A 24,007-nucleotide genomic window follows, 5' to 3' on the forward strand; every position below is an offset into this window, starting at 1 on the left:
GAAAAAAATGCGTCTGCTGAGCTCGATAATCTCAAGGATATCGCTTCACGTCTCATACCTCACCTTCATATCGAGAATTTACAGAAGAAGAAAGAAGAGCTTTGTTTTATTTGCTGCAAAGCTAGGACAAAATAAGCAACCTTACCTTCCAACTGTTACCACTATTGACCAGACAGCATCAGGAGGTGTATCTGTGTAGCGCTAGACCCTGAGTGGGAAAGTCTTTTTCTTCCCCTAATAAGTATAGCCCTGCCCAAATTGTTGCATTTACAGGGAGGGGGGAGCGTGTACCTGCAGGAGCCGGTCAAAAAGGACGATTCGGAGGAGCTGGTACTCCGTGTCCCTCTCTCTGATGATGAGGGGTAGGGTGACGGCTGCAGACAGCTCGTTGCTGCTGATGGAGTGAGGTAGGCTGGATTGCCTGTTGAAGACGGTAACAATCACACCAGCACTGGAGGGAGCTCGTTTTACACCGAAATGAAGCGCACTCCCCTTGGCGCAAACACACAGAAGCGCGTTGATCATAATAATTCAGTAACTACATTCAATAACAGAACTCCTACTCAGTGTTTTTCCAGGCAGAACGAGGATAAAGGCTCGAACTCTGTTCCCATCACTGAATTGGCGCTATGTTACGAAATCAAAATGAGAAAATGCATTCGTACTCGTCCTCCAGCAGTGGGAAATACACTTCACCGGCGACATCCTTCAGCCTCTGGAACAAAGAAAGGATTTAATCAAGTGGTTATCCCGAAAGTGTTTTTCTTCCTTTCACATTCACTGGCTTAAACAGTGTAAAATAAGACGACTATAAAGTTAGACAAGTGGGTGGCCTGAGCCATCATGTCTTTCATAGCACGGTAATGTCATTTCTGAAGGGCTTTTCAAATAAAAGTACAATACCAATTCCGGGCACAGTCGCAGCGACCGCTGGCTTTCATACAGACCCCGCTCTGTACGGTTTAAACGGAGAACGGTTCAGGCGTCAGAGCGCTAACCGCGAACCACGCTCCGCACAAAGCCCACTCACGTTTTTGAGCTGACACAGGGACAGGGTCACGGTGGTGTCGTCCAGGAGGAAGCTCCTGTCCCTGCCCTGCCCGAACGACTCCCCGTCCTCCAGGAGAAAGCTGCGGGAGAAAGAGAGGACGCCTTTTAACGTTTGCAGTTGTAGTAGTGAAGACCTGCAGGGGCTTTTAGACAGGACTGACACCTGTAATGTCAGGCCTCTGCAATTGCCATCCAACCACCTGCACTATTGAATGGCTACAATTAGCACTGAACGCTCGTCTTGCAACAAAGACCGACAGTGATGATCAGCAATGTGTTAAAATAAGAGAAATAGCCATAAATGTTTCTTTCACATGGCCTGTCTATATATATAAACCACACAAGGTACATTTCATTTGTGTTTAATTTGCGCATCCACTTGCCCATAACCCCAGAAGGATTAAAAACACAAAATAAGCAATTATGTACTCAGCCACTCCTAACAGGCAGAGAGTGAAAGGAGAGTGTAATACCGAGTATGCAAGTATAGTAGGTGTATTAATTTTAGAGGGAGAATGTGGATGATAAATGCAATTCATTTGGGCTGTGTACATTCCACATAGATTTGGATTTAAACTGGATTGGGTAAATGTGGATTACTTGGGTAGAGTGCAGACAGGGGGCTTGGACTGGATGATCCCCTTATTCGTAAGCTCTTTCTCCAGGTCTCCCCCAGCCAGACACCACAGGTAATACACCTCATCAATAGACCTCTCGGCCAGGTAGTCGTCACCATCGTCTGGACAAGGAAATCGACAGTCGGTACAGTTAAACCACGGAACAAAGGCACCTCATCTCACACAGATGTGCAACTCCAACAGTTCATGTTACATGACCGTGACCTCACATTAAAAAATGCAATGGTGACCATGCCCAGAAAAGTACAATCATGAATTATCTTATCAGCAAAACATTTATAAGCATATGAATCCCAGGGAAAGGATGTGGTTGGACATATCACTAAGGTTCACATGGCTGTTCTATAAATGTTTAAACCAAACGATCTAATATAACCACCATTGAAAGTGTATGACAGAATAAGTTTCAACATAATCAAAAACCCAGAATGTAGTCAAAAATTTATATGAGACGTAAAGTTGAGGGCAAAACGTTTTGCTCCCCAACAGGGGTACTTTCCCAGAGTGGGAGACCCCATGTGGTGGGCGGACCTTTGCAGAGCTCGCTGATGTCATCGGGCAGCTCCAGGTGAGCGCAGCGCAGGGAGGAGGAGAACAGCCCCACGGGCTTGACGAAGGGCGTGTAGAGGCGGGCCACGCCCTCCAACACGGGGTCCCTCAGCAGCTCCGCCGGGGTGGGCCTGCAAAACGCAGAACGCAGAACGCTCAGCGCGGCACGCCGTCTCAGTCACACTCATGGGGCTCATTCCAATCGCTTACTTTATCTGTCCTCGCTTCCTCAGGCCTTGACTGACCCGGAGATCGACCGCCATATGGTCCTTGAGGGAGCCAGGAGTGAGGAGCTAGGAGGCTCCCAAAGGATGCTCGAGCAAGGAAACAAGAGCGCATCCTTTGTGGAATTTTTTTTTTTTTTTTTTGGAATGCATGATGCATAAATGATTGACCTGCGGATCCACCTCTCCCTCCCATCTATAATTGACGTGGCTTCAAAATAACGCTTGAAAGAGCAAAGACATTCCATTTTCCTAATACACATTTCCTAAATTACTCTGTCCCTGGATTGTTTCCTTACAGTACGTCCTTTCTTTGCATCCTCTATTGGGTGGAGCTAAGGAAAGGATGCAATGAGGTAAAAATAAGGGACTGGAATGAGCCCGTGGCCTTTCGCAGTCGCAGTCACAGTCTTTACTGCCCACAATACCAAATACATATTCAGTCAGTACAGTACAGCAAGAGATATTAATGTCTCTCAATAGTTTTCCAGGTTATGTAGCAGGAGGGACTCCTTGAACGTTCCATGACAAGACAATAGGAGATTATGCAATATGACAAGCCTAGGTGGACTGAACAGCCTGTTGTTGACATCATACAGACCCATACTGGCTGCACATGCACTAAATACACATGGTGATACATAATGTTTTAATCGATTCTGGCATTGGCATTCCCTGTATTAATCACATATTGCATTTGTCACCTGACAAAAGTATATATGTTTCTTGGACAAAGAAGCTCATTTCTAGAGGGAGCAGTCACTGGGACAGCCACTGGAAGACAAAGGGGAAAAAAGATAGGCAAGCTACCTTTTTGATGGACTAAACGTCAGACATTTCCTTAATAAAGCCAAAACGTTTTCAGGCAGCTCCTGTAAAACACAAAGAGCAAAAATTCAGTCGTGTGAATATTCAAAAGCAGTGTTTATTCCTTTTGAAAGCTAGGGGGATATATCAAAACAAAGAACAATAACTTTTTATTCAGTAATTCCTGAGGCTCAGCTACAATATTTTTGAAAATATCAGTCGCACAGAAATTATACAAGAAAACCCACCTTGACCCTCTCTAAACATCCGTGTTCCTCCGCAAGAACTGTAATGATGTCATCCATGCACCCTGGAACCCACAAACAAGCATGAGTGATCGCCGGCAACACTCAAAAAACGGTGTATTACAGCACTTTCCTGATTATTATAAGGGATCCTGATTTCATGGCGCCAAAACCTCAGTGCCGTAAAACCGCCCTCAGTTAATACAAAAACTGCAGAACCGTAAGAATTATGGGAAGGAACAGAGATCGTCATTTCATGTCTCGCACAGACTCTCCGAGTGCCCCCGAGATAATTCTCTCAAACTGTGCCGCGAAGGAGCCACTAAACGGACTATTTATAGTTCACTGTGTTTACTGCCGCGCAGGTTAGGAAATGAAAAAACGTCACTCTCTGCACCGCGCTGTACAGAGTATTTTGAAGTGCTATTTTCCCTGCAAAAAGAAAAAAAATAATATATTCCATTACACAAAGAGAAAGGAACTTACCCAGAGTCAGAATAAATTTCAGTCTTTCACTGATATCAATGCTTTGAAGTAGGTGCCTCCCCTACAAAACAACAATTGGATAATATATTAAAAGAAAAGGAGCACAGTGTGTGTTTGTGTGCATTAAAGATGGATGTGAGGAAAAAAATAAAAAGGCAAATCAGCGGCTAATTTTGGAATAAAGGGCTGATGGCAACCCTTTCCACACACATTTTAAAAAACAAAGCAACAACCAAATTTGTGAAATTCAAATCCAAGCTTCAAACAAGTTGCATCCATAGCCTTCCACAGTTTTTGAATTAATACGCTGTTCATTTGTTGCCTGAGGCTTTGCCTGATGGCATGCTAAGGAAGGAGTTAACAAACATTATATTTTGGGCTGGCGGAGCAATTTCAGGACACCTACCACACAAAGCTCCAACAGCAGAAGCCCCAGGGACCACACATCTGTTTTGGGCCCTGAGGGCAGGGGGGCCTCCCTGTGGGAGGGGTCACTGGGGTGGAAGGATCCCTGGGCAATGACCTCTGGGGCCAGATAGGATGGGTACCTGGAAATAAATCAGAAGGATAAAATCCAACCAGCTGCTTACAGTAAAGCCATTCAATACTGCTACACAGACATCCAATGCAGTGTACACATTACACATTGACCACAAGCATATAAATCCAACAGCGCCATATAACTGACTGTATTATGTCAAGACCTGCAATCCAAAAGTGATCATTTTTACACTTAATAGTATTTCATTGTCAACTTGGTAAAGGGTACATTAAATTATCCCCGTAATGGGTAGGTCAAGGTCATGTCATCGTCAGACAAGCTGCTTCCGTTTGAAGAAAACCAAATCGGAGTTGGGGAAACGAGACAAACTGTCAATCATCTCAACTTCCAGCTAAGAACAATATATTATGGATATGGAGGGCAGTCGCTGAGGGCCTCCTGGTTAGAATTAGACCTCTCCTTGAAATAATGATATTCTTTTGACATCCAAGTACTGGTTTTAATAAAATGGTGGGCCAAATGCATACATTTTTCATTATGCCCCTGTTTCCATATGAAAGCAGTTGTATTTCATTAAGAATGCTATGATAAACACTAAAGTTGTTTAAATTCAGAAAAAAAAAGTCTGAAAAAGCCTACTCTAAGGAGCCCTTTTTCCACACGAAGCAGGAAGCAGTGTGTAATACAAACCAAATTTTACAAGTGATCCCGGCGTACCTAGCCTAATGCACTACGGCTAACATAATTTAGCCAAAGCAGCAATTACATTTCAGAGCAATAAAAAAAATCAGAAAGGAGCACAAGTGAGAAGTCTCACCCAATGGGGAAGTCCACATCTGCTCCATGGTCAGTCATGTGATAAAGGCCAAATTTTGCAAGTTTGACATTGCCCTGGTTGAAAAACACAAGTTTTTACATTGCATTCAGAAATATTACAAAAGCTTTAAGGTCAAATCTGTAGAGTCTATCAATTAAAATTGTAAATTAGAGCCACAGTTCCAGTCTCTACAGTGCAATAACACTGCAACTTCAGTCCAATGTTACAGTCTGCACTGTAGATGAATTAATTGTACCTTAATGCCCACTGTTCAGTCTGTACAGTACATTAACAGTGTACCCTGCAGTCCACTGGCCAACTCTGCACAGTACATTAACACAGCACTGTACCTTGCAGTCCATGAGGATATTGTGAGGGGCAATGGCTCTGTGCACCATCCCATGCTTGTTCATGAACTCCAGTCCCTCCAGTGCCTCATAGGCAATCTGCAGCACCTTCTCTGGGCTGAAAAAAAGAGGTTAGGTACAGTTTAAAGAAGGGGGATCCCAACACTGATCCATTTGCATAATCTGCCATGTGATGTGAAGGACGTGCTTTTGAGCCGTGCTTTTGAAAAGCTCTTTAAAATGAAGCATTATACTGGAAGCCAGACAGGTAATATTTCACTGTGTTTGAGATTCGTTCCACCCAGGTGGAGATAACACTGAAAAGGCTCCAGTGTGCATACTGGAAGTTCAATTTTCTTGCCGAAAGCCTGTTTTACAAGAAGCCCCGTTGAACCCACCCAGAAGTGGATCTTTTTTCCCCTTTATTCTGCAAATTCACATTCGTAATTTATTCACCTCCAATGAATAAAGCAAACTCTGTTTAATTATATGCTCATTATTCATCGGAAATCTGAGCAATTGCTGAACAATAGATGCAGTGGAAAATGGTTTATCTGACAGAAAGGAAAATGTGAGGCAGATACGTTCATCAGCTGATCAGAGCAAAATAGTGAACATAGTTCAGACTGAACATATATTTCAAACCAATTTATATTGTTCTTTGCCTATACATTTCCTTGTGTTCCCCTTCATGTCACAAACCTACAACCATGATGCTGTGCGCTTAGGCCAAATACCTCCTGGTTTTAAAGCTAAACCACAACAGCCTATGACTCGTTTGTTTTAATCTTGCAGTCACCGTTTTTCTGGGTACTTTTAACTGAGTGAGCTTTGTTTTTCAGTGGGAACAATTTACTGCATTTACGGTCCAGTTCACAAGTAATGTACCCTTTATTAAATTGTATTACATATGTGTTACTGTAAATATGATGCATGTTTTCATGTTTGTTTTTCAAAGTGTACTTTACGATTATATTAATTCAAGAGAACAGATAAGTGACAAAATACAATCTCAAAGACAGGCCTAGCAATTTCAGTGTTCCTTGTAACAAAACAAAAAAAATTATGAAAACTACCTTGTATGAATGCTGTGCACAATTTGGACGAACACCAAAGAATAGGTACACCGTTACCCTACTCAACCAGTAGATGGCAAAATAAGAACATTTTATATGGTGCTATGGGCTCCCCAGTCTTACAAACAGCATTTTACACAGTACACTAAAAGATAAACCACATGCTTGTATATTTCACCACAAAAGATAGAAATTGTCAACAACAAAGGAACAATCAGCCAAAGCCTCCAGCGAGATATACTATGTGGCGTTAAATGTATCCCTTACCTCACTGGACTGCCTTGCTTGTGAAAGTCGTTCAAGCTGCTTTCATAGTGTTCAGCAACAACCACAAGCCTCTCTACAGAACAGAACAGAAAACATGATTCAGCAGTGACCCTAACAAGTAGCTGTCACCCCACATACTTTACGCACTGCCAAGACTAGAAGACAAACAGTACTGAAACAATGCAAACACAAGGCCACGGGCCAGGAAAACCATAAATGCCTGGCTGTTAACAGTGGGGGGAAACTCCAGCTTTAGACAAGTTTGACATAAAATAGAAAGTCAATAAACAGAACAAATGTGTCATTTAAAGCTCAGTTGTAGACTTTGGCTCCTTGCTTACTTCAAACATTTCCTGGTTGTGATAAAATTCAATATTTTTAAAGAAACAAACCAGCAAAAAGGAATTTGAGGAAAAAACGTTAAGAGCCAGATGTTTTACCTCGGACTTGGTTTTGAGCACCTGTAATACATCTAGACAATTAAAAGTTTAAGAGTAACAGAACAAAACCCTTTTTATTTGCCCTTCCACTCCAATATCTATCTCTAGTATTCTGTTGCAGCCTAAATCAGTAATCTTGTCAAAGCATAAACCCAAGGAAATATGTTGAGTCTTATTGTGTACAGAACAGACGGCAAGCAATCCAGTGCTGTAAATTTCCACCAGAAATTCAAGTCTGTTTGAAGCCCAGTTGTAATAAAGCCCAAACAACATGCTGAGTTTCTATGAATCAATGGCATTACCATAATATAAGCAAGGAACAAACATTTAATGAAGCCATATCCAGCTGATTAAGTCGTGCATGTGGTTAGACATCGGGGCTGCAAGAAAAGGAATCCAAGGACTAAAAGATCCCATATCAACGTTATAAATATGCTTTGCTGCGTGTGGTCTTTCAGTTCTGAAATCACTGCACATGTTCGAAGGAAAACAAAAAGAAGGGGAAAGACGCGAGAGTACCATGCTTTCCTCTGGAGATGTCCACGTACTGACAGAGCCTGGGGTGTGTGATGGTCTTCAGGATCTGGAAGCGTCCCAGGATTTTGATGGAGTTTGGGGTTAGCGGAAGCCCATTGCTTCCGCACACATCGTGAGGAAGAGACGAGGCGAAAAAGGTGAAGGCTCCCAATTGTGCGTCCATCAGCGGGTGCATGCTAGCTGCACTACGCTGCCCTGCTAAGAACCAACACATCCCCATTAATGAGTGAATTGAAACATCGGCAAACATCACAGCATGTCACTGCGCACCTGAGCAAAACAAACTCGGTGGACAAACTGCTGTCACATCAGCTTTTTTTCCCTTCTTCTTCTTCATGTGAATTTTTGTCCAAAGTGACATCACCAAGTGTAACTCACTTTGGCATTGTCACGTTGTTATGACCACTTATGGCCATAAATAGCGAAAACGTAAATTGATAAATAACGTCGAGCTGGCTGCTTTCGATGGGAAACGCCCACCTAGCTCTACTGGACCACCTATTAGCTCACTGGTCCACCTAGTCCAGTGAGCTAATTTACAGGTCCTCATCATATTGTCCTTGTACACTTAAATTGATCTAGAGCAATTATAAGAATGACAATGGAGCAAATCCAACCTTTATGGTGTGCCATATATACACAATTCATAGATCTTCACAATTATAGTATAGGTAATGTCATGTTACAGTTAAACGTGAGAGCAATGTAGCTTGCAAACTAGACATATCAATGAAATTCTGCTTATGGTCAACGAAACACCGCAGCTGTTGATGGGTGGTCCATACTTAGGCTGTGGTACTTACGTTCAATAATCGCCTTCTCTCATTACCACAGAATTCACAGGGAAGATAACTACTGCAACCGGCGGTGTCCCTTGTTTTTCCGCTAAGATCATGCAGCTGTTCAGCTGAGCGGAAAAGTTACGTCATCTTCCAGCGCCGCTTCGAATTTTACTTGTCATGTACAAAATAAGTTAGCACAACATAAACATATGCTGTAAGAAAACTTTTAACTCATATTTACTCATTGTTTTGCCCGAGTTCGAGTTCACTAGCTGTCAGTGAGTTTTGCTCCCCACACTTCTTAGAATTGATGGCTAAAGCCGCATAGGGGACGTAGCCAGTTTGCTAGCTTAGGTCCAGTTGTAGGCTTTATACATGGCCAGCTAGCAATAAGCGACCAATGCTTGCTACATCCGCAATGTTTTAATGTAAAAACGATTTATGTTTAATGGTTGATCTTGTGAATCATAATAAATCGGATATAAGTATTTTTCCAATATCCAAACCAAATTACAGGCATTGAAAGGACAACTTTCTAACTTTCAATCTGGGTCCTTCACAGCGGAGCAAGGTCTGTGTAACGTGTGTTCTGGTCTACAGCAGCTGTTAATGTGAGTAACATTTTCTAGCTAAAATTGCTTAGAAAATGCGTTACATTTAAATATAGGATACACCAGTGGCGCTTCCCTTCCGAAATTCATTGTTTATTCAAATCAAACGATTATATTAAGTGTTGCTGGTTAGCTACCTCGCTAATGTTAGCTAACATAAGTTGTCTGGGATTGCTTGGTTGGCGTTATACAGGACTGTAATTGCACAAAAAATGTGGTGGAACCTGAACTTATTTACGCCAAAGTATGTAATTGTTATCACTTTCGTTTGTATTGTTGACGAATTTGTCCATGTTTATTTGTTAAATGTAACGTTAGCAATGACTGAATGTTTAACCATTGGCAATATGTTTTGAATTAATGAATTCAGTGCAAATCACTCATACTATCTAAATGGCTTTTGAGTCAGCGTGTGAATCAGCCGAAAACCAAGTGACTTTAAATTCACTGAACTACAGCCTGCGACTAATTCTCACAATGCAGCCAAATCAAAATGTAGGCTAATTGTCGCGAAGGCAGTTGCCTGGACAAGCTGCCAACTGTCCTATTTCTCTACAATAGTGTTTCTTCAAATATGGGTCCCCAAATGATTCCATAGTCCACTAGGCAATGCTAGTATGTGTATTCCATGGGTCCCTGAAAGGTTCTGCATTTCTAATTTGGGATATTTAAGAAGTTTAAGAACCAGCGCTGTATCAAGTTAGGGATGCACCACCAACAAAGCATATTTAGATTAAAACGTATAGCGGCTGATATTGCAGTATGTAGATGATGTAATCATTTACATATTGTTGTCGTATTCTGGGGGTTATTGACTCCAGAGATCTCTGTTGGATATGCAGTGTGTCTTGCGTGCGTCAGAGCCGCTGTGTTAAATGTAGGCACCACAACCTGTTCCTCATAAGAGTGTGACTTCAAAAGTCCCGTAGTACAGCTGTGAGCAACATCATACTTTCATTGAATTGGCAGGCAAGGTTTTCATTCTAGTGCTTTGTCGTGGCGCATTGCTCCTGTAGCCTGTGGCGTCAACAGCAGTGGGGCTGGCAGCTGCACTGGTCAAACTTTACGCGGTGCTGCGAGTTGGAAAATGAAAACAAGCTTCTAAAAAGCCCCAGATTGGAGACTGGGGCTGGGGGTGCAGGCAAAGTGAAGCGAATTTGATAGCATAACATTAAAACCGGGACCTTTCATTTCCATCCTGTTTGCCCTTAAAGACAACTCTTGATGTGTTCAGTCCACTGGGACTTGTGAGACTCTTAAGTACTATTAAATCTTTAAAGGATGTGTGTACTGCCTCTTGAATTTGGCCATGTAAAGTCTAGCTTGTTTGACTATAAACCTGCTATTTGATTGGTCATGTGTACAGAAAAGTATGCCCAGCTTTTTTAAAACTTGAGGTGCTTATAGAATCCTTCTGTAATGTTATTATTATGTCTGCTTTTGCCAGTGCACTTCACCCGTTAGTGGAGTGGATGTCTTGTTGTTTTCATAGTTCCAGTCAGAAAAACACACTGGGATAATGGTGGTTTCAGAAGGTAAACTACATAGCCAAATGTCTTTGGTCATCTCTTCTAATTAGTGGGTCGGCTACTTCAGCCTCACCCATTGCTTACAGGTGCATAAAATCTAGCATACAGCCATGCATAGACAAACATTAGCAGTAGAATGGGCCGTACTGAAGAGCTCAGTGGCTTTCAATGTGGCACGGTCATACAATGCCACCTTTCCAACAAGTCAGTGTGTCAAACTCCATACTAATGCCCATGGTTTTAGAATGAGATGTTCAGCAAGCACATATGGGTGTGATGTTGGGGTGTCCACATACTTTTTGGCCACGTTGTGTTCAAGTTCCTGAACACGTGCCTCTGGGCTCAAAGTAGAGGCGTTAATGTGTGGGGAGAGTATGGTTGACCGAGGGAGAGTGAGAAAAAGAGTGTATTCTGGAGTCTGATGTCCTAGTTCTTTCCCATTGCCCCCCCCCCCCCCCCCCCCCCCCAACAAAGCATGACTCTGGTCTCATATGAATTACTGTTCACAGTCTGGTTTGTTTCACATTGGTAGAATTCTGATTCAGTTCAGTAACCTTAGAGTTTCAACCGAATTTAGGCACCTTTGTACATATAATTTATTTACCATTTGATGGCTAAATTGTCCTCTCTGCTTTTTGTCATATTACTGTTGATATTCATTTCATTGTCACATCTTCTCTATTTATAGGCAAACAGTGGGAGGGGCTATGGAATTTCTAGCAGCTGTGGCCTGTCAGTCTAGCTGTAATCTCTCCTGAACCTTCCATCTCAGTCATGCTTCCCCCCTGACTGATCACACCACTATTAGTTCCATGAGACAGCAGGAACTGCCTGTGTATTCCTGTGCCCATTGGTGGAATACAGCCATGCTCAGAGATACACCCTTCCGTGCAGAAAGTGTATAGTGTGGAGCATTCAATCGGTTTCCTTCTCACGTAGTCGTTCCATCTACAAAGCTGCCCTTTTTGCTCTGAACAGATATTTGCATTCCCAAATCTGTTGTATATCCAGAAGAAGAACTGGAAAGCCAGATGTGGGCAGGAGGTTGTTAATGGTGGTTTGAGCATCTTTGCGAGTGTACTATGGTCTTGACCCTCCAACACTCTCAAGGGTGTGGGAGTGGGGCCCACTGTTGTGTCCAGGCATCAGTGTAAGGGCTTGCTCTAGTGCTGGCTAAATGGGAACAATGCTAACACGCAAACCCCACCATTGCGGACCCAATTACATTGATTTAGAGCTCAAAGAACAGGACGCTTTGATCCGTGATATTATCAGCTTCGGCACCATCATGTTTCTAATTTCCTCACCCTCTTTTTTAAAAATCTAGCGGCAGTTGTTTTCCAGCACAACGGAATATAAAGCATCCATCGTTTTCTTGTCCCTTTTCTTAACCTTGTAACAAAATCCCTTTGCCTACTCAGCAGTGAAGGGTTTTGCCAAACTCGACGTGTCCGAATCGCATGCGAGCAAAAGAATTGGCCACCAGCTGGTGCCTGGTTGAGTGGCATGGGTTTTTTGTTTTGTTTTTTGTTTGAACATTGATTAAAAATGTCCACGATCCCATTAGTCACAGTGGTCAGGGAGGAGAGGATCTGTTGGGATTTCAATAGCAGCGTCCTTTAAAAATGGGAAAACGCGGATAATAATCAACATCTTGTTTTGTTTTCTTGTTTTTTTTGTAATTGATTACCCTATTTTTTTGGCCGTGTCAGTTGAGAATTTGGCTTTGACAGTTTGGCCTGAAGCTTGTCGAAAACAATTATGATAGGATACGTGCAGCTGTGTGTAGACGCACTCTTTTTTTTCCCTGCTGTGCTTTCTTTGTAATATGAGAGCTGAGATCTTGCTAACAGATACATTTTTAAGCTTTTATGTTGGTTTCAATTTGTTTGCCGTTTTGAGGTTTGTTTATTAGCATCTGGCTAACGTTGTAATATGCGAAGATATCTGGAGTGATGACTGAAGTTATTGACTTCCGAAGCATTGATTAGAGAGCTAAGCAACTGATAGTGCTTGGAAAATAGGGGAACGTGTTGTGTGGTTGCTCTTAATTCCTTGCTGTTCGTGTGTCTGTTCATTTTCAGTTTCCTTTTGAATGCGTTTCAGGTTCCTGGCTCGCACTGTCTTCAAGATGTCAGGCCAAAATCCTTCCCTGATTAGGCTGGAACAGAGGGCCGCTGAGGCAGACCAGATCATCGAGTACCTCAAACAGCAGGTCCAGCTGCTCAAGGAGAAAGCCAGTAAGAGAGCGCTAACCTGCCGAGCCCCAGCACACATTCACAGGGTTAACCACCCTGATGTTGATACACAGCCGGCTGTAGTTAATGAACTCGCGATAGCTCTCTCATGAGGTTTGTTTTTTTAGGGGGTCGGGCCATCCTCTGTTGTCTGTTTAGTTCAAGGGTGTGCGAGTGTCGTTGTGCTCGGTTTGAACAGAACCTGCGCCCACACCGGCCATTTTAAAGTAAGATTGGAAACCCCCTGATTTAGCCCCTTGTATTTCACATTGGGCTAGATTTTATCTTGTCATGTGCGATTTGTTATGTGCTTTTACGAGAGCAGATAGTGATTGCGTCAGCATTCCTTGGGGGTTTCATGTAATAAAAAAATAATTTAAAAAACTGGAACTGTATGTTCCCGCTAATTCATTATTTTTGTGCAACCTAAGTGAGCATCTGTCAATACCAGGGTCTGCAACCCTGTTCCTTAATTGATCGACTGAAACACTCAAACTCACTGTTCACTCACCTCACCTGGTTTCTTGGGTTTGAATTGGTTGCTGATTTTAAGGTGAAAATAAGCCAGCCAAATCAATGTGGGTCTCTAGGACAGACTCTCTGGTCTGTTGCACATGCTCTGCATATTACCTGAAAGTACTACTACCTCCTATTTAAGCAGTCTCACTCCAACTTATGTGAATTTAACAGCATTGCTTTGCATCTCGCTTGATTGAAACTACTCTTCGAAAAGCATAGGATGAGCACATGGAAGTGACTAGTGTTTGTCAAACGCAGTTGTACAGGCCACAGTTCGGGAGGAGAAGAAGCTTCTTGTGGAGAATGCCAAGCTGAAAAAGGACATCGAGGACCTGAAAAAACAGCTACTGGAAAAGGAGAAGAGGAGAGGAGGTGAGTTCAAGTCTCATATCCATACCTCACCTTATATATATATATATGTATATATAGAGAATTTTTTAAAAGAAATGTCATTTTTGTTTTGTTCTCACAACTTGGAATGAGCGGTCCCGATTGTAGGCTTGTCCCAGTGCCACCACATCTCCACCAACCATCCCTTCCCATTCAGGAAAGCAGATTAGCAATCGCATCCTCCAAAATACAGCCACCCGCCACCTCATCATGCACTGCAGTCCCCCAGTTGAGCTGCGCTGCCATTGCATCTGAAGACTAAGGGAAGTAACGCAACAGGGGTGCAGTCAACTGAAGGAGTCGCTGTGCTGTGGCTAATCCAGTGGCTCACAGTGAGGCCACGGTTAATGATGGCGCAATCAGGATCGGAGGGGTGCACCACCACACAGAATCAGTTCTAACGAGCCGTCTAGTTGCTCTCACTGTGCGGCTATGCAAACAAAGATCACCTTCTGTTACTTGGTTTAGAGCAGAGGATAACGGGTAGACTACTGCTAAAACTACAAAGTTTCTTAACCCTGGTGCAGTGTCACAGTTACTTTTGGAAGTTTGCATACTACTGCCCTACTGATAGAGAGCCATTGGAAAACAAACAGAAAATGGCTGCCCGATTTGTGCTTTAACATCTTCAAGTAGACGGGTGACTGGCACATCATACTCCACCACAAATGTTCCATTGTTGCCGCCGGTGGTTCATATTTCTCGTTATGTGTGTTTTTAACGCTGGAACCGCTGTAGGAACTTTTTGTTTCCTATTATGCCGTTAAACTTTATTAAAGTATTCGTCTTCTTGGTCTCATAAAATCCAGACATTTTTAGCTCTTTAAAGCATGCATTTGAGATGACAAATGTGCCTGTTAGGTACGTGGAACGTGGAAATTTGAATGAAATGCCAGGCCTCGCCATGCGATTGCCCTGTGTGCAGTGTTGTCATATTTACCCTCTATTTTTCATTTGTTCACAATGGATAACAGACCCATAATCATTAACACAAGTGATGGTTGTCAGAACCTTGAGGTGGCGAAAGTTTCACGACAGCAAGAAATGTGCCTCTTTCTGTAAACTGCAAAGTGTACAGATATGGCACACAATTTATTCTCTTTATTTTTATTCATTTATATTTTTGCATTTGAGGTATTTACAGACTATAGAATTGGCCTGAATGAAATTGAGAAACATGTTCAAGCAAAGCTTGATTATCATTCATTTGTGTCTATAGAGTTCATTTTCAAAGACTTTCTAAAATGCTTACTTTTCTGGCTTTTGTTTATGGGAAAAAGGGATCTGTGGAATTGTTTTAGAGCTGGAGGCTGTCTTTCTTTCTGTTTTCAGACACAATGTGATTTTTCTCTTCAAATTGTTTCTATCACTAGGCCTTTCTGAATGATGTCACCAAAACCAGTTAATCATAGGACAGACAACTATCTTATAGCTATCTGCTCCTGTGTTCCAGCAACATTCTGTGTGTCCTTCATTTTCTCGTGCTGTCTTTTCAGTAAGGGAGGTGGCTGTGCCCTCAGGAGACTCCCTGGGAAACACCCCTGTCCAGTGCACCCCCAAATCAGCTGCTCCCGTATCAGACGGCCCCACCTCACCCCCTGCCCTCAGTAAAGGCGCGCCCCCCAAAGACGAGGAGGGCAAGAAGAAGAGACTAGTGCAGAAGGGTAAGTCACGCTGAAAACAAAGACTTTTACTTTGATTCTTAAAGTTGTTGTATCTTGTGATGCTTTTTTCTCTGTGCGTCATATTCCATTTTCAAGTCCAAAATCATGGAATTTCTGTGCTCTTTTCTGCATCCGGTCTCCAGATCTGCTCCATTCTCACTGCATGCTTAGTAGGTGCCCCATCTTTGTTTATTTGAATATTTTGAATACGGCAGATGCACGCAAGCGATCAATGTTAATATGCTCTTTTAAACTTTTCCGAATTCCGAACTTCAGATGTTTTGCTTTTGAATGGTGCTTGGGGGGAGGGGGGGGGGAATAAAAATACCTCATGGAATTTCACTCACGGAGCAGATGTGCCAGCTGAGCAGAGTTTCCTGAAGGCCGTAAAAACGTGTTCCAATGAGACCTGAGGGAACTGTATCAAAACGCTGAACCGGACTTAAGAACTTCCATTTAATGTGTTTAAAATTAACTACTCTCTCTAAGACAATGCGCACCAGGCCTGCAAGACCTGCAGTGGACGCTCGGCGATGTACGGGCCCGCCTTTTGAACCGCCCTTCACACGTTGCTCGAATGGCCTTTTTGTAGAGTTCAGTTAACAAGCCTTGCCACGCGATTCAGACGAGAAGCAGAAGTAAAGGCAGGACTGTTAATGCCCGCTCGGAGTTCAGTTAACAAGCCTTGCCACGCGATGCAGATGCGAAGCAGAAGGACAGACGACTGTGAATGCCGAGTTGACGTGTCTCTCCGTGTAACGCAGTCGAGAAGAAGGAGAAGAAGCAGAGCGCGGCTCCGGAGGAGGAGGCCAAGGTGGACGTGTCCCGCCTGGACATGCGCGTGGGTCGAATCGTCACGGCCGAGAAGCACCCGGACGCCGACTCCCTGTACGTGGAGCAGGTGGACGTGGGAGAGGCCGCGCCCAGGACGGTTGTCAGCGGGCTGGTCAAACACGTCCCCATAGAGCAGGTACTGTAGAGTCGTCCATTCACAAACGTGGCTTCGCTAAGCAAACGAGGTTCTTCTAGAACAGAGGTGTCAAACAAAATTCTCCGGGGGTCTGTTGTGTCTGTGGGCTTTTGTCGTTTCCTTTAAAACAGCTGCCAATTAAGGCCTTGAGAACAGGAAATGACTTAATGATCCATTGGTGCCAAGAACACCTTGAAAACCAGAAGACACTGCAGCCCTCCGGGACTGGAGTTTGACACTCATTACACCCATAATGTGGTTTAAGAGGGTGAATAATCCCTCTAAATAGGAAAAGCACCTAATTAAGAAAAATTTACGACTTGTTAAAATTCTGGGATTTCAATTGTGGTTGGAATTAAAACCAGCATACGCAGATGTACTCCAGGACCGAGGTTGGGAACCACTGATCTAGAAAGTAACATTATCTCAAGTTGGCTAGTATGGTGTTTCAGGACAGTCTAGCACTGTCGGGAGTTTTCTGTTTTAGTGCAGACTGTCCAACTTTGTACTGTGACCTGCTTGAGTCTGTGTATCGGAGTAGTCATTGATTTGAGTCCTTCTGAGTGGCTATTGTACCAGGCACTGACTCCGTAATGAAGAACAAATCAAAAGCCATGCAATGTCTACAGCACACATCTCCATAGCAACATGATTCTGCTTTCCCTTCCTTTGAACATACCGTCCTACGCACATCACCCATAAACCGTGATGGACAAACTGGCCATAGTGCACTGAATCTGGGGGAAGAAACGACTGACTTGAATTTATACATTTGACGTATTTTCCACTTCTCAACAACTGGCATGGTGTTGGTGAGCCTGTGCATCCACTATATTGTGTCATCACTGTCGAGGGAATATTCTTGGAATGCTAAAACAGATAATGCCTCAAATTATTGATGAAATATTCCACCCATCTAATATATACAGCATATAAAATATAGAATGACTACTTTATCCAAGTTTTCCTGTCATTTTATTGGGTTAATGTTGTCATCTGACTTTACGAATTTCATTACAGTTGAAGCAGAATAACTGAAAGATTATTTCCTTTGCCTCCCTGTCCCGAATCAGTCCAATTTTTACTATGGAAAGGCTATCAAAGCATTCCATTCCACCCACGATAAATGACGCAGGTTTAATAAAATTTTCCATTCTGTATTAGAATGCTAACATTGATAAACAGTCGCCCTTTTGATTTTGATGACCCGCTTACCTCCAGGCAGTTTTCTCATGATGGTGCGAGTTATGGTTTTGACATATGGTGGAAATCACTTTGGCGTCTTCATATTTTCATAAATCCGAGAGATGCGGAGAAAAGAAAGAGGATTATCTTGATAAGAATAAGTAATGGTATTTGAACCATATGCCCTTGCATTACAATGTTATCTCATGAAAGTATTCATAAGTGTGAAACATTGATGCTACTTATTCGGAGATGATACATGGAGATAGCATAAGACAGAAAGAGGTCAGCAGTCTTTAAATTTTGAAGCACAGTTTAAGAGATTGAATTGCTTTTTATATTTATGTATGTAGAAGAACTACAGCTGCCGGAGCTTTATAATTTGCTGCAGCTTTAACATGTGATGCTTTCATAAGCATCCCTCTCTCATAGACTAGAAGATTTGTAGCAAGCGATGACCGGGTTAAAGTTGTAAATGCCCCGTGCTTTGAAACGAAGGTTAGGTTTGCAGCGTTGACGGCTGAGGTTGGAGAGTCAGACATTTTGATGCGTTCCCGATGCTTGGATTGAACGTGTGCTGAAGAGCATTTTTACGGTCACGTTCTGTCCCATGCCAGAGCCACGCTCAATCCAAAGGTCACATGTGCTACGGTTTGGTAGGCCATAAACGGCGACAATAGTTCCCAACCCAAACCAATTCAATTCAAAAGCATTTTTTTGGTATCTGGTGCAGTTGTTACTGCAAATGCTTATGGGATGTGTAACATTTGTATCATAAAAGCATCTCCAAAAATGTGAATGTGAAAAAATGTTAATCTTTTATTGCATAATAATTATTATTCGATAAGCCTCAGGCTGATTGAGTCTATCGCTCATGTGGTCTGTTCTTTCTCCCGTTTGCAGATGGCGTAACTTATTTTCTTTCATAGCTGGCTTATTATCATTTAATTAAAAACAAGTCCTATTGAACGGGCTCACTTTCCACATGCAACGTGGATATTCTTTCCACATGTTTGTAACCGTGGGTGGATTGGGGTGGAGTGTTGGTGCGCCAGTAAATCGAAAGCATTGGATCCACGTGCACCTGGGATCCACAACGGATCGATCCTGCGTCTGTTTCCCCAGAACGTTTCAGCGAACGAGCGGCTCCCTCCGCCCGAGGTGTTAAATGCATTCAGCTGTGGGCCTCGCGAGCGGAGAGTTTCTGACGCTGCTTCCTTCGATCGTGCAGATGCAAAACCGGATGGCGGTCATCCTGTGCAACCTGAAGCCGGCCAAAATGAGGGGCGTGGTCTCCCAGGCCATGGTGATGTGCGCCAGCTCCCCGGACAAGGTGGAGATCCTGGACCCGCCCAGCGGGGCCGTCCCCGGAGACAGGGTGACCTTCCAGGGCTTCCCCGGTAACCGCCACCCCCGTCTCTCTGCTCATCCTCCAACCCACATAAACAGGCATTACGGTGACTTCCAAAAGCATTTTTCTGGTTTACCATTCAAAGTCAGCAGTATTTGTGTGGTAGTGGCACAGCTGGGAGGAATCTATGAAACCAAATGAACAGGTGCAGATGTGGTCGTCACTAACGACCTTAAGCTCTTTGAAGTTCAGTTGTGACGAGTGGCTTTCCGTGTGTGAAATATGGACGTGGATCCATTTTAGCTTGTGGAATTTTGTTTACTGCTTACTGCCCTTGTTAGAACCCAGGGATGGATGGAGGTAATCGGGTACAAGGCTGAAAACAAAACCATTCTGCTGAGAAGTTTAGGCTCGCTTAAAAATAAAAATTCCAGGGTGATAATGATCTGAAAGCAGTTTACAAACTATGCCAGAATCCCTTTCTGAGAAACAACTCAACCTCAACACACATCAGGAAGTGAAAGGGTGCAGAAAATGCTGCTCATCAGGGTCTAAATACGTTTATAAAACATACATTTATTGTGTACTCTAAATACATACTGCTGTCCTTGATGGTATCATTAAAATGAGATTATATACTTGCTATAATGCATGTAAAAACTGTAGTATTTCCATGGTCAAGTTAGTGTAGCTTGCCAATGGAGGTACAAATGCATTAAGAGGCTAATATATGCAAGCTTAATGAAAGCAGGTTCGATTTTGGAAGTGTTCTGAGGAGCAGAAACCTCAGTTTGTGCTCACATTTTCTTGCATGTGATTAGGGCTCAGTTTCTGGGTTGTCTTCAGTTTCCTGAAAATGACTAATCGAGGGTTTAATCTCTTCAAGGAACATTCTGTTTTAAACATGTTCTCGAAGAACGTATTTACCACTGCTTTAATTTTTCCAACATGCATAACGATGTCGAATTGCAGCAACACTTTGGTCATTTGATCTTCAGACGGTAGAACTGAAATCGACGCTCTCAGTGTTTCAAACAATATTCAGAGGGGAATAAAACCGATGTAGGTATGACCTCTAAATAGCAATTAATTTAGCACCTGAAAAAAAGTTTAAATCCAAAAGGATCAAAACGTTTATTTTTATTTTTAAACTTATGTGAATATCAAAATTGGAATGTGATGTAGCCTCTTGAAACATGATTTTCATTTTTTTTAAAAGAAATGAGAGCCATTATCCAAGTCTTTGAGGGATAGGTATGTAATATATTACCTGTAGTATACTGATCATTTTATTTAATTTATTATTCATGACACTATTATACACACCTAGGATTTTTGATTCTTCTGAAAGCCAATAAGGAAATACTGAAAGGACCTATAGGAAAAGGAAACTGGATTAAATCATCATCGCCAGCATCTAATTACATCACTGAGGCAGGCAATGCAGTGTGATACCTTCTCTCCCTTCAATACCCTAGCAGCTACACTTCTGATAAAAGGAATCTGATTGGTCATCCTGTCATGTCCTACATGCAAACCACCTGGAATAAAGCAATGGGTATCTTTCATATTAACCTCTATTGGGGCTGTTCTGCTGGAATATGGGTGAAGACCAGGGGGATCCCCTTGTATTTGAATGGGGTGGATTGATAAAGAATTCTCACTAATGGTGACCTTTTTGAGGAGGAAGGTATTAAATTATTCACTACCCTGTCACCAATTCAATTTAGCTATAGGCTAATAATTCTGGAGATATTTACAGTTAAGGCATCTTCTCAGGAGTTATTGGGACTTCATTCAGGATGGTTACATGCTTATGCGACAGATAATAGTATGTGCTTATTGCAGTCAGACATGAATGATACTCAATGTAGTTATTTTAGAGCCTCAAATGTCCAAATATTTGAATATTTACAGACTATTGAAGTAATAAAACCCCGATTTCTGCAGAAAGTTCATTTCTGTATGGGCAATTTGTGTTTTTTAAGGATGGTTTTTGCATACATTTGTCAAGTTACCACGTCTTTCAAGCGTAAGCATGAAATGAAAATAAATGTGACTGTGATTAAGCTCCAATCTTTTGAGGCCGTGAAACATGGCGTAATTAGCAGAACAAAGGTTTGGAAGAGCGTGGTTACTTGAGAACAATAACCAGCTGCAAACATCCTGCTGAGATTAATTTGGGAGTGTCCATCAGCACGTTCCTGTGACATCATCATGATTTTTCCTCTCCCAGGACACTTCATGACTCTTCCCCAAGCTGTTTGTTTTACAAAGGGAAAAAAAAACATTTTAAACAAGCTTCCAGTTCAGGGGAAGACCTTTCTCGCTTGCCCGAACTAAAGAAAAGGCTTCTGACCTCTGTCTGCTCCTTGCACAAATACCTCTCCAAATTCTGTGCCGATGGCAAATTCTGTCCAAAAACATAGGGCTTTATTCCACTTGTTCCCAAAGTGGGGTCAGGGGATCTGTAACTCTCATGGGGATATGATATTTCCATATTTTGTCACTTACGTTGAGATGGCTTGCTTGTTTTACGCATCCAAAATATTGAAATCTTCATAATTACATGTTTATTCAGAACTAAATGACAGCGTGTAGATACATGATGTAATAACAAAGAAATTTAGACTTGCATCCAGGTACATGGAAGGCAAGTAGCTAGTATAGGAGGCACGTGCTGAATAAAGACCTCGTGGTTTTTTTGTAGATTGTTAGTTTGCATTGCCCTGTGATCAGGTTCGTAAAGCGTCTGCTTTAGAGCATCGTTGTTTGAATCTCCATCCGCAGGTGAGCCGGATAAGGAGCTGAACCCCAAGAAGAAGGTGTGGGAGCAGGTGCAGCCCGACCTGCGCACAGACGGCCAGTGCGTGGCCACGTACAAGGGGGCTGCCTTCGAGATCGCTGGGAAGGGGGTGTGCAAGGCCCAGACCATGAGCAACAGCAACATCAAATAACCCGCCCGCCCCTGCCCAGCCCCCCCCCCTCCCCTTTGGGGGTGAAGAATAGCGTTCCCAAAATGTGACCGAGGAAGAAGGAATGTTGCTGATCCACAATAAAAGACTTGTTATGATGAATTCTTGGTTTTTCTCTTCAACATTGGTGCGTGTTCGCAACTTGCTATACTTATATGCTATACTCCACTCTAGTGACCTTCAGTTGATAATTGAGTAACTAATGTACCCATTTGGTAAACACTGCCAAATGGGTACACAAGTTGATTCAAATGCTGTTATAACACTGCAGGGTTTTTTGTTACACAGCTGTAACGGGTCTTATGCGATGCTGTTAATCAGACTTTTGGGCAGTACACACACTTGTCCAGCAGCACACCCTCTAACTTTCAGTAATGACTTCTTGGCTTACTATATAACGCAAAGGGACAATATTTGTTTTCTTCTTTGAAAGAAAGGATTTAAAGTTAATTAAAAATGTCACCGTGCAGACAGCCCTCTCATTCGACTTAATCGCATTAAAGCGATTGACCGGTTCATTTTGGTTCCATGGTTTCATTGTGTCAGCTGTTATGACGTCATGTGTTGTGGGATTTACAGGCGACGTAATGTGTAGACAGCTTTGCGAGGAGGTTTATTCCAGAATTCCATTTCTGCTTTCTGTCCATTGCACAAGAAAATGTTTTCCAGTGTATTTTTAGAGTGTACCAACACCTAGAAACAGACCTTGTTTTGGTTCTGCATTATTACATTTCTGGATTTATTTTATTTTATTTTTGTATTTATCTTTTTCAGACCTCGAAACCACAAATTATAAATGGATCATCTTCTGATCTCTGGATTTGATTTTCCATAGATTTAGCTCACACGTATTCCCTGAAAGTATTTTTATAGCTCTTGCGTTGTGTGTCTAATGGAACGGATCGGTGAGATGTGTGGCGTCCTCAGGCTGGCTGACTCCCCAGCCATGTGGGAGTCCCTCCCTTTCCCCCGCCTCGGCACTTTCTCAGCTGTGGTCCCTTCCTCTATCTGTTGCCCCCTCTGCGTTCTGCCTGTCTAAATATAAAATAATATAAATAAAGGAGCCTGCCCACCATGCCCTCATAGGTCACATCTTTCCAAGTCGAGCCCTTCTGCTGCTGAAATCCTGGGGGTCGTGTTTTTAAATGTAGGGGCGGTGAGTCGGGCCTGCTCTGTGGGAAGGCTCTGTTCCTTTTAATAATGGGCAATGCCAGGGAATCAAATAAGTTTAGAATACTGTTTCTAGCTGGCTATAATTGTTTTTCCAGATCTTTTGACTTGGTTGCGCGTATGAAGTAACCTAGGGGCCAATCGCAGGTTTGGTTTTTGCTTGCTCTAAGCATCGCACACATGCTCCGTGATTAGAAATGATTTGGTCAGAGAGAGCCAGCTCATTTGCACTCCTGTAATGTGACTTGGATCCAACGAGGCAAAGCTGAAGACTTGCTATGGCCTTGGGTCGTGAGTTGAATACATCTAGCCCACCTGTGACCGATCAACACAGTCTGAGTCATCCATACACTCACATACTGCACTCGTTGGATTACTGATAGCACCATGGCTGTTTCAGTTCACTTTAACATTTTACACTTTTTTCACATCTTCATTTATGAAGCAGATTAGCCAGAGGCTAAAAAAAGTGTGGAGTCATAGGAGTCATTGTTTTCACTGGAGGGGCACCAAAGCTATTTTTTTTAGGTTTCCAGTGTTTCGCTGCCGGATATTTCCTGGATATTGCGTTTCTGGAAAGATCCAGATCCCTGCCGATGCAGCTTTGGTGGAACGGTGTGACCCATTCAGAGGGGATGC

General features: G+C 42.8%; 2 protein-coding genes across 4 annotated transcripts in view; one reads left to right on the forward strand and one right to left on the reverse strand.

The window, feature by feature from the left end:
- The window catches only part of tbck (TBC1 domain containing kinase), a 52,138-nt gene extending 43,000 nt beyond the window's left edge, over positions 1-9,138 (reverse strand). The window contains exons 1-14 of one of the 2 annotated variants that reach the window (XM_035418407.1): positions 8,789-9,138; positions 7,968-8,180; positions 7,009-7,081; positions 5,669-5,783; positions 5,319-5,392; positions 4,406-4,547; positions 4,000-4,060; positions 3,517-3,578; positions 3,272-3,333; positions 2,220-2,368; positions 1,651-1,789; positions 1,031-1,130; positions 666-715; positions 292-421 (exon numbers count right to left, since the gene is read on the reverse strand). In XM_035418407.1, coding sequence (XP_035274298.1) covers positions 292-421; positions 666-715; positions 1,031-1,130; positions 1,651-1,789; positions 2,220-2,368; positions 3,272-3,333; positions 3,517-3,578; positions 4,000-4,060; positions 4,406-4,547; positions 5,319-5,392; positions 5,669-5,783; positions 7,009-7,081; positions 7,968-8,160 — 1,350 coding nt within the window. In that variant the 5' untranslated portion in view covers positions 8,161-8,180; positions 8,789-9,138. Of the gene's footprint in view, positions 1-291; positions 422-665; positions 716-1,030; positions 1,131-1,650; positions 1,790-2,219; positions 2,369-3,271; positions 3,334-3,516; positions 3,579-3,999; positions 4,061-4,405; positions 4,548-5,318; positions 5,393-5,668; positions 5,784-7,008; positions 7,082-7,967; positions 8,184-8,788 lie in introns of both variants that reach the window. The other variant, XM_035418406.1, reaches the window with a different exon arrangement.
- On the forward strand, positions 8,962-22,300 carry aimp1a (aminoacyl tRNA synthetase complex interacting multifunctional protein 1a). Of its 2 annotated transcripts, none has more exons than XM_035418408.1 (8): positions 8,962-8,981; positions 9,330-9,378; positions 13,014-13,147; positions 13,922-14,035; positions 15,550-15,717; positions 16,482-16,687; positions 19,104-19,272; positions 22,014-22,300. In XM_035418408.1, coding segments are annotated over exons 2-8 (960 nt in total). In that variant the 5' UTR covers positions 8,962-8,981; positions 9,330-9,376; the 3' UTR covers positions 22,181-22,300. The 2 variants fall into 2 exon arrangements, with proteins under 2 accessions (XP_035274299.1, XP_035274300.1); XM_035418409.1 differs by lacking the exon at positions 8,962-8,981 and adding an exon at positions 9,027-9,045.
- The last annotated feature ends 1,707 nt before the right edge of the window (positions 22,301-24,007 follow it).

The sequence above is a fragment of the Anguilla anguilla genome, chromosome 5 (genome assembly GCF_013347855.1).
Source record: "Anguilla anguilla isolate fAngAng1 chromosome 5, fAngAng1.pri, whole genome shotgun sequence".
Classification (NCBI taxonomy): Eukaryota; Metazoa; Chordata; class Actinopteri; order Anguilliformes; family Anguillidae; genus Anguilla; species Anguilla anguilla.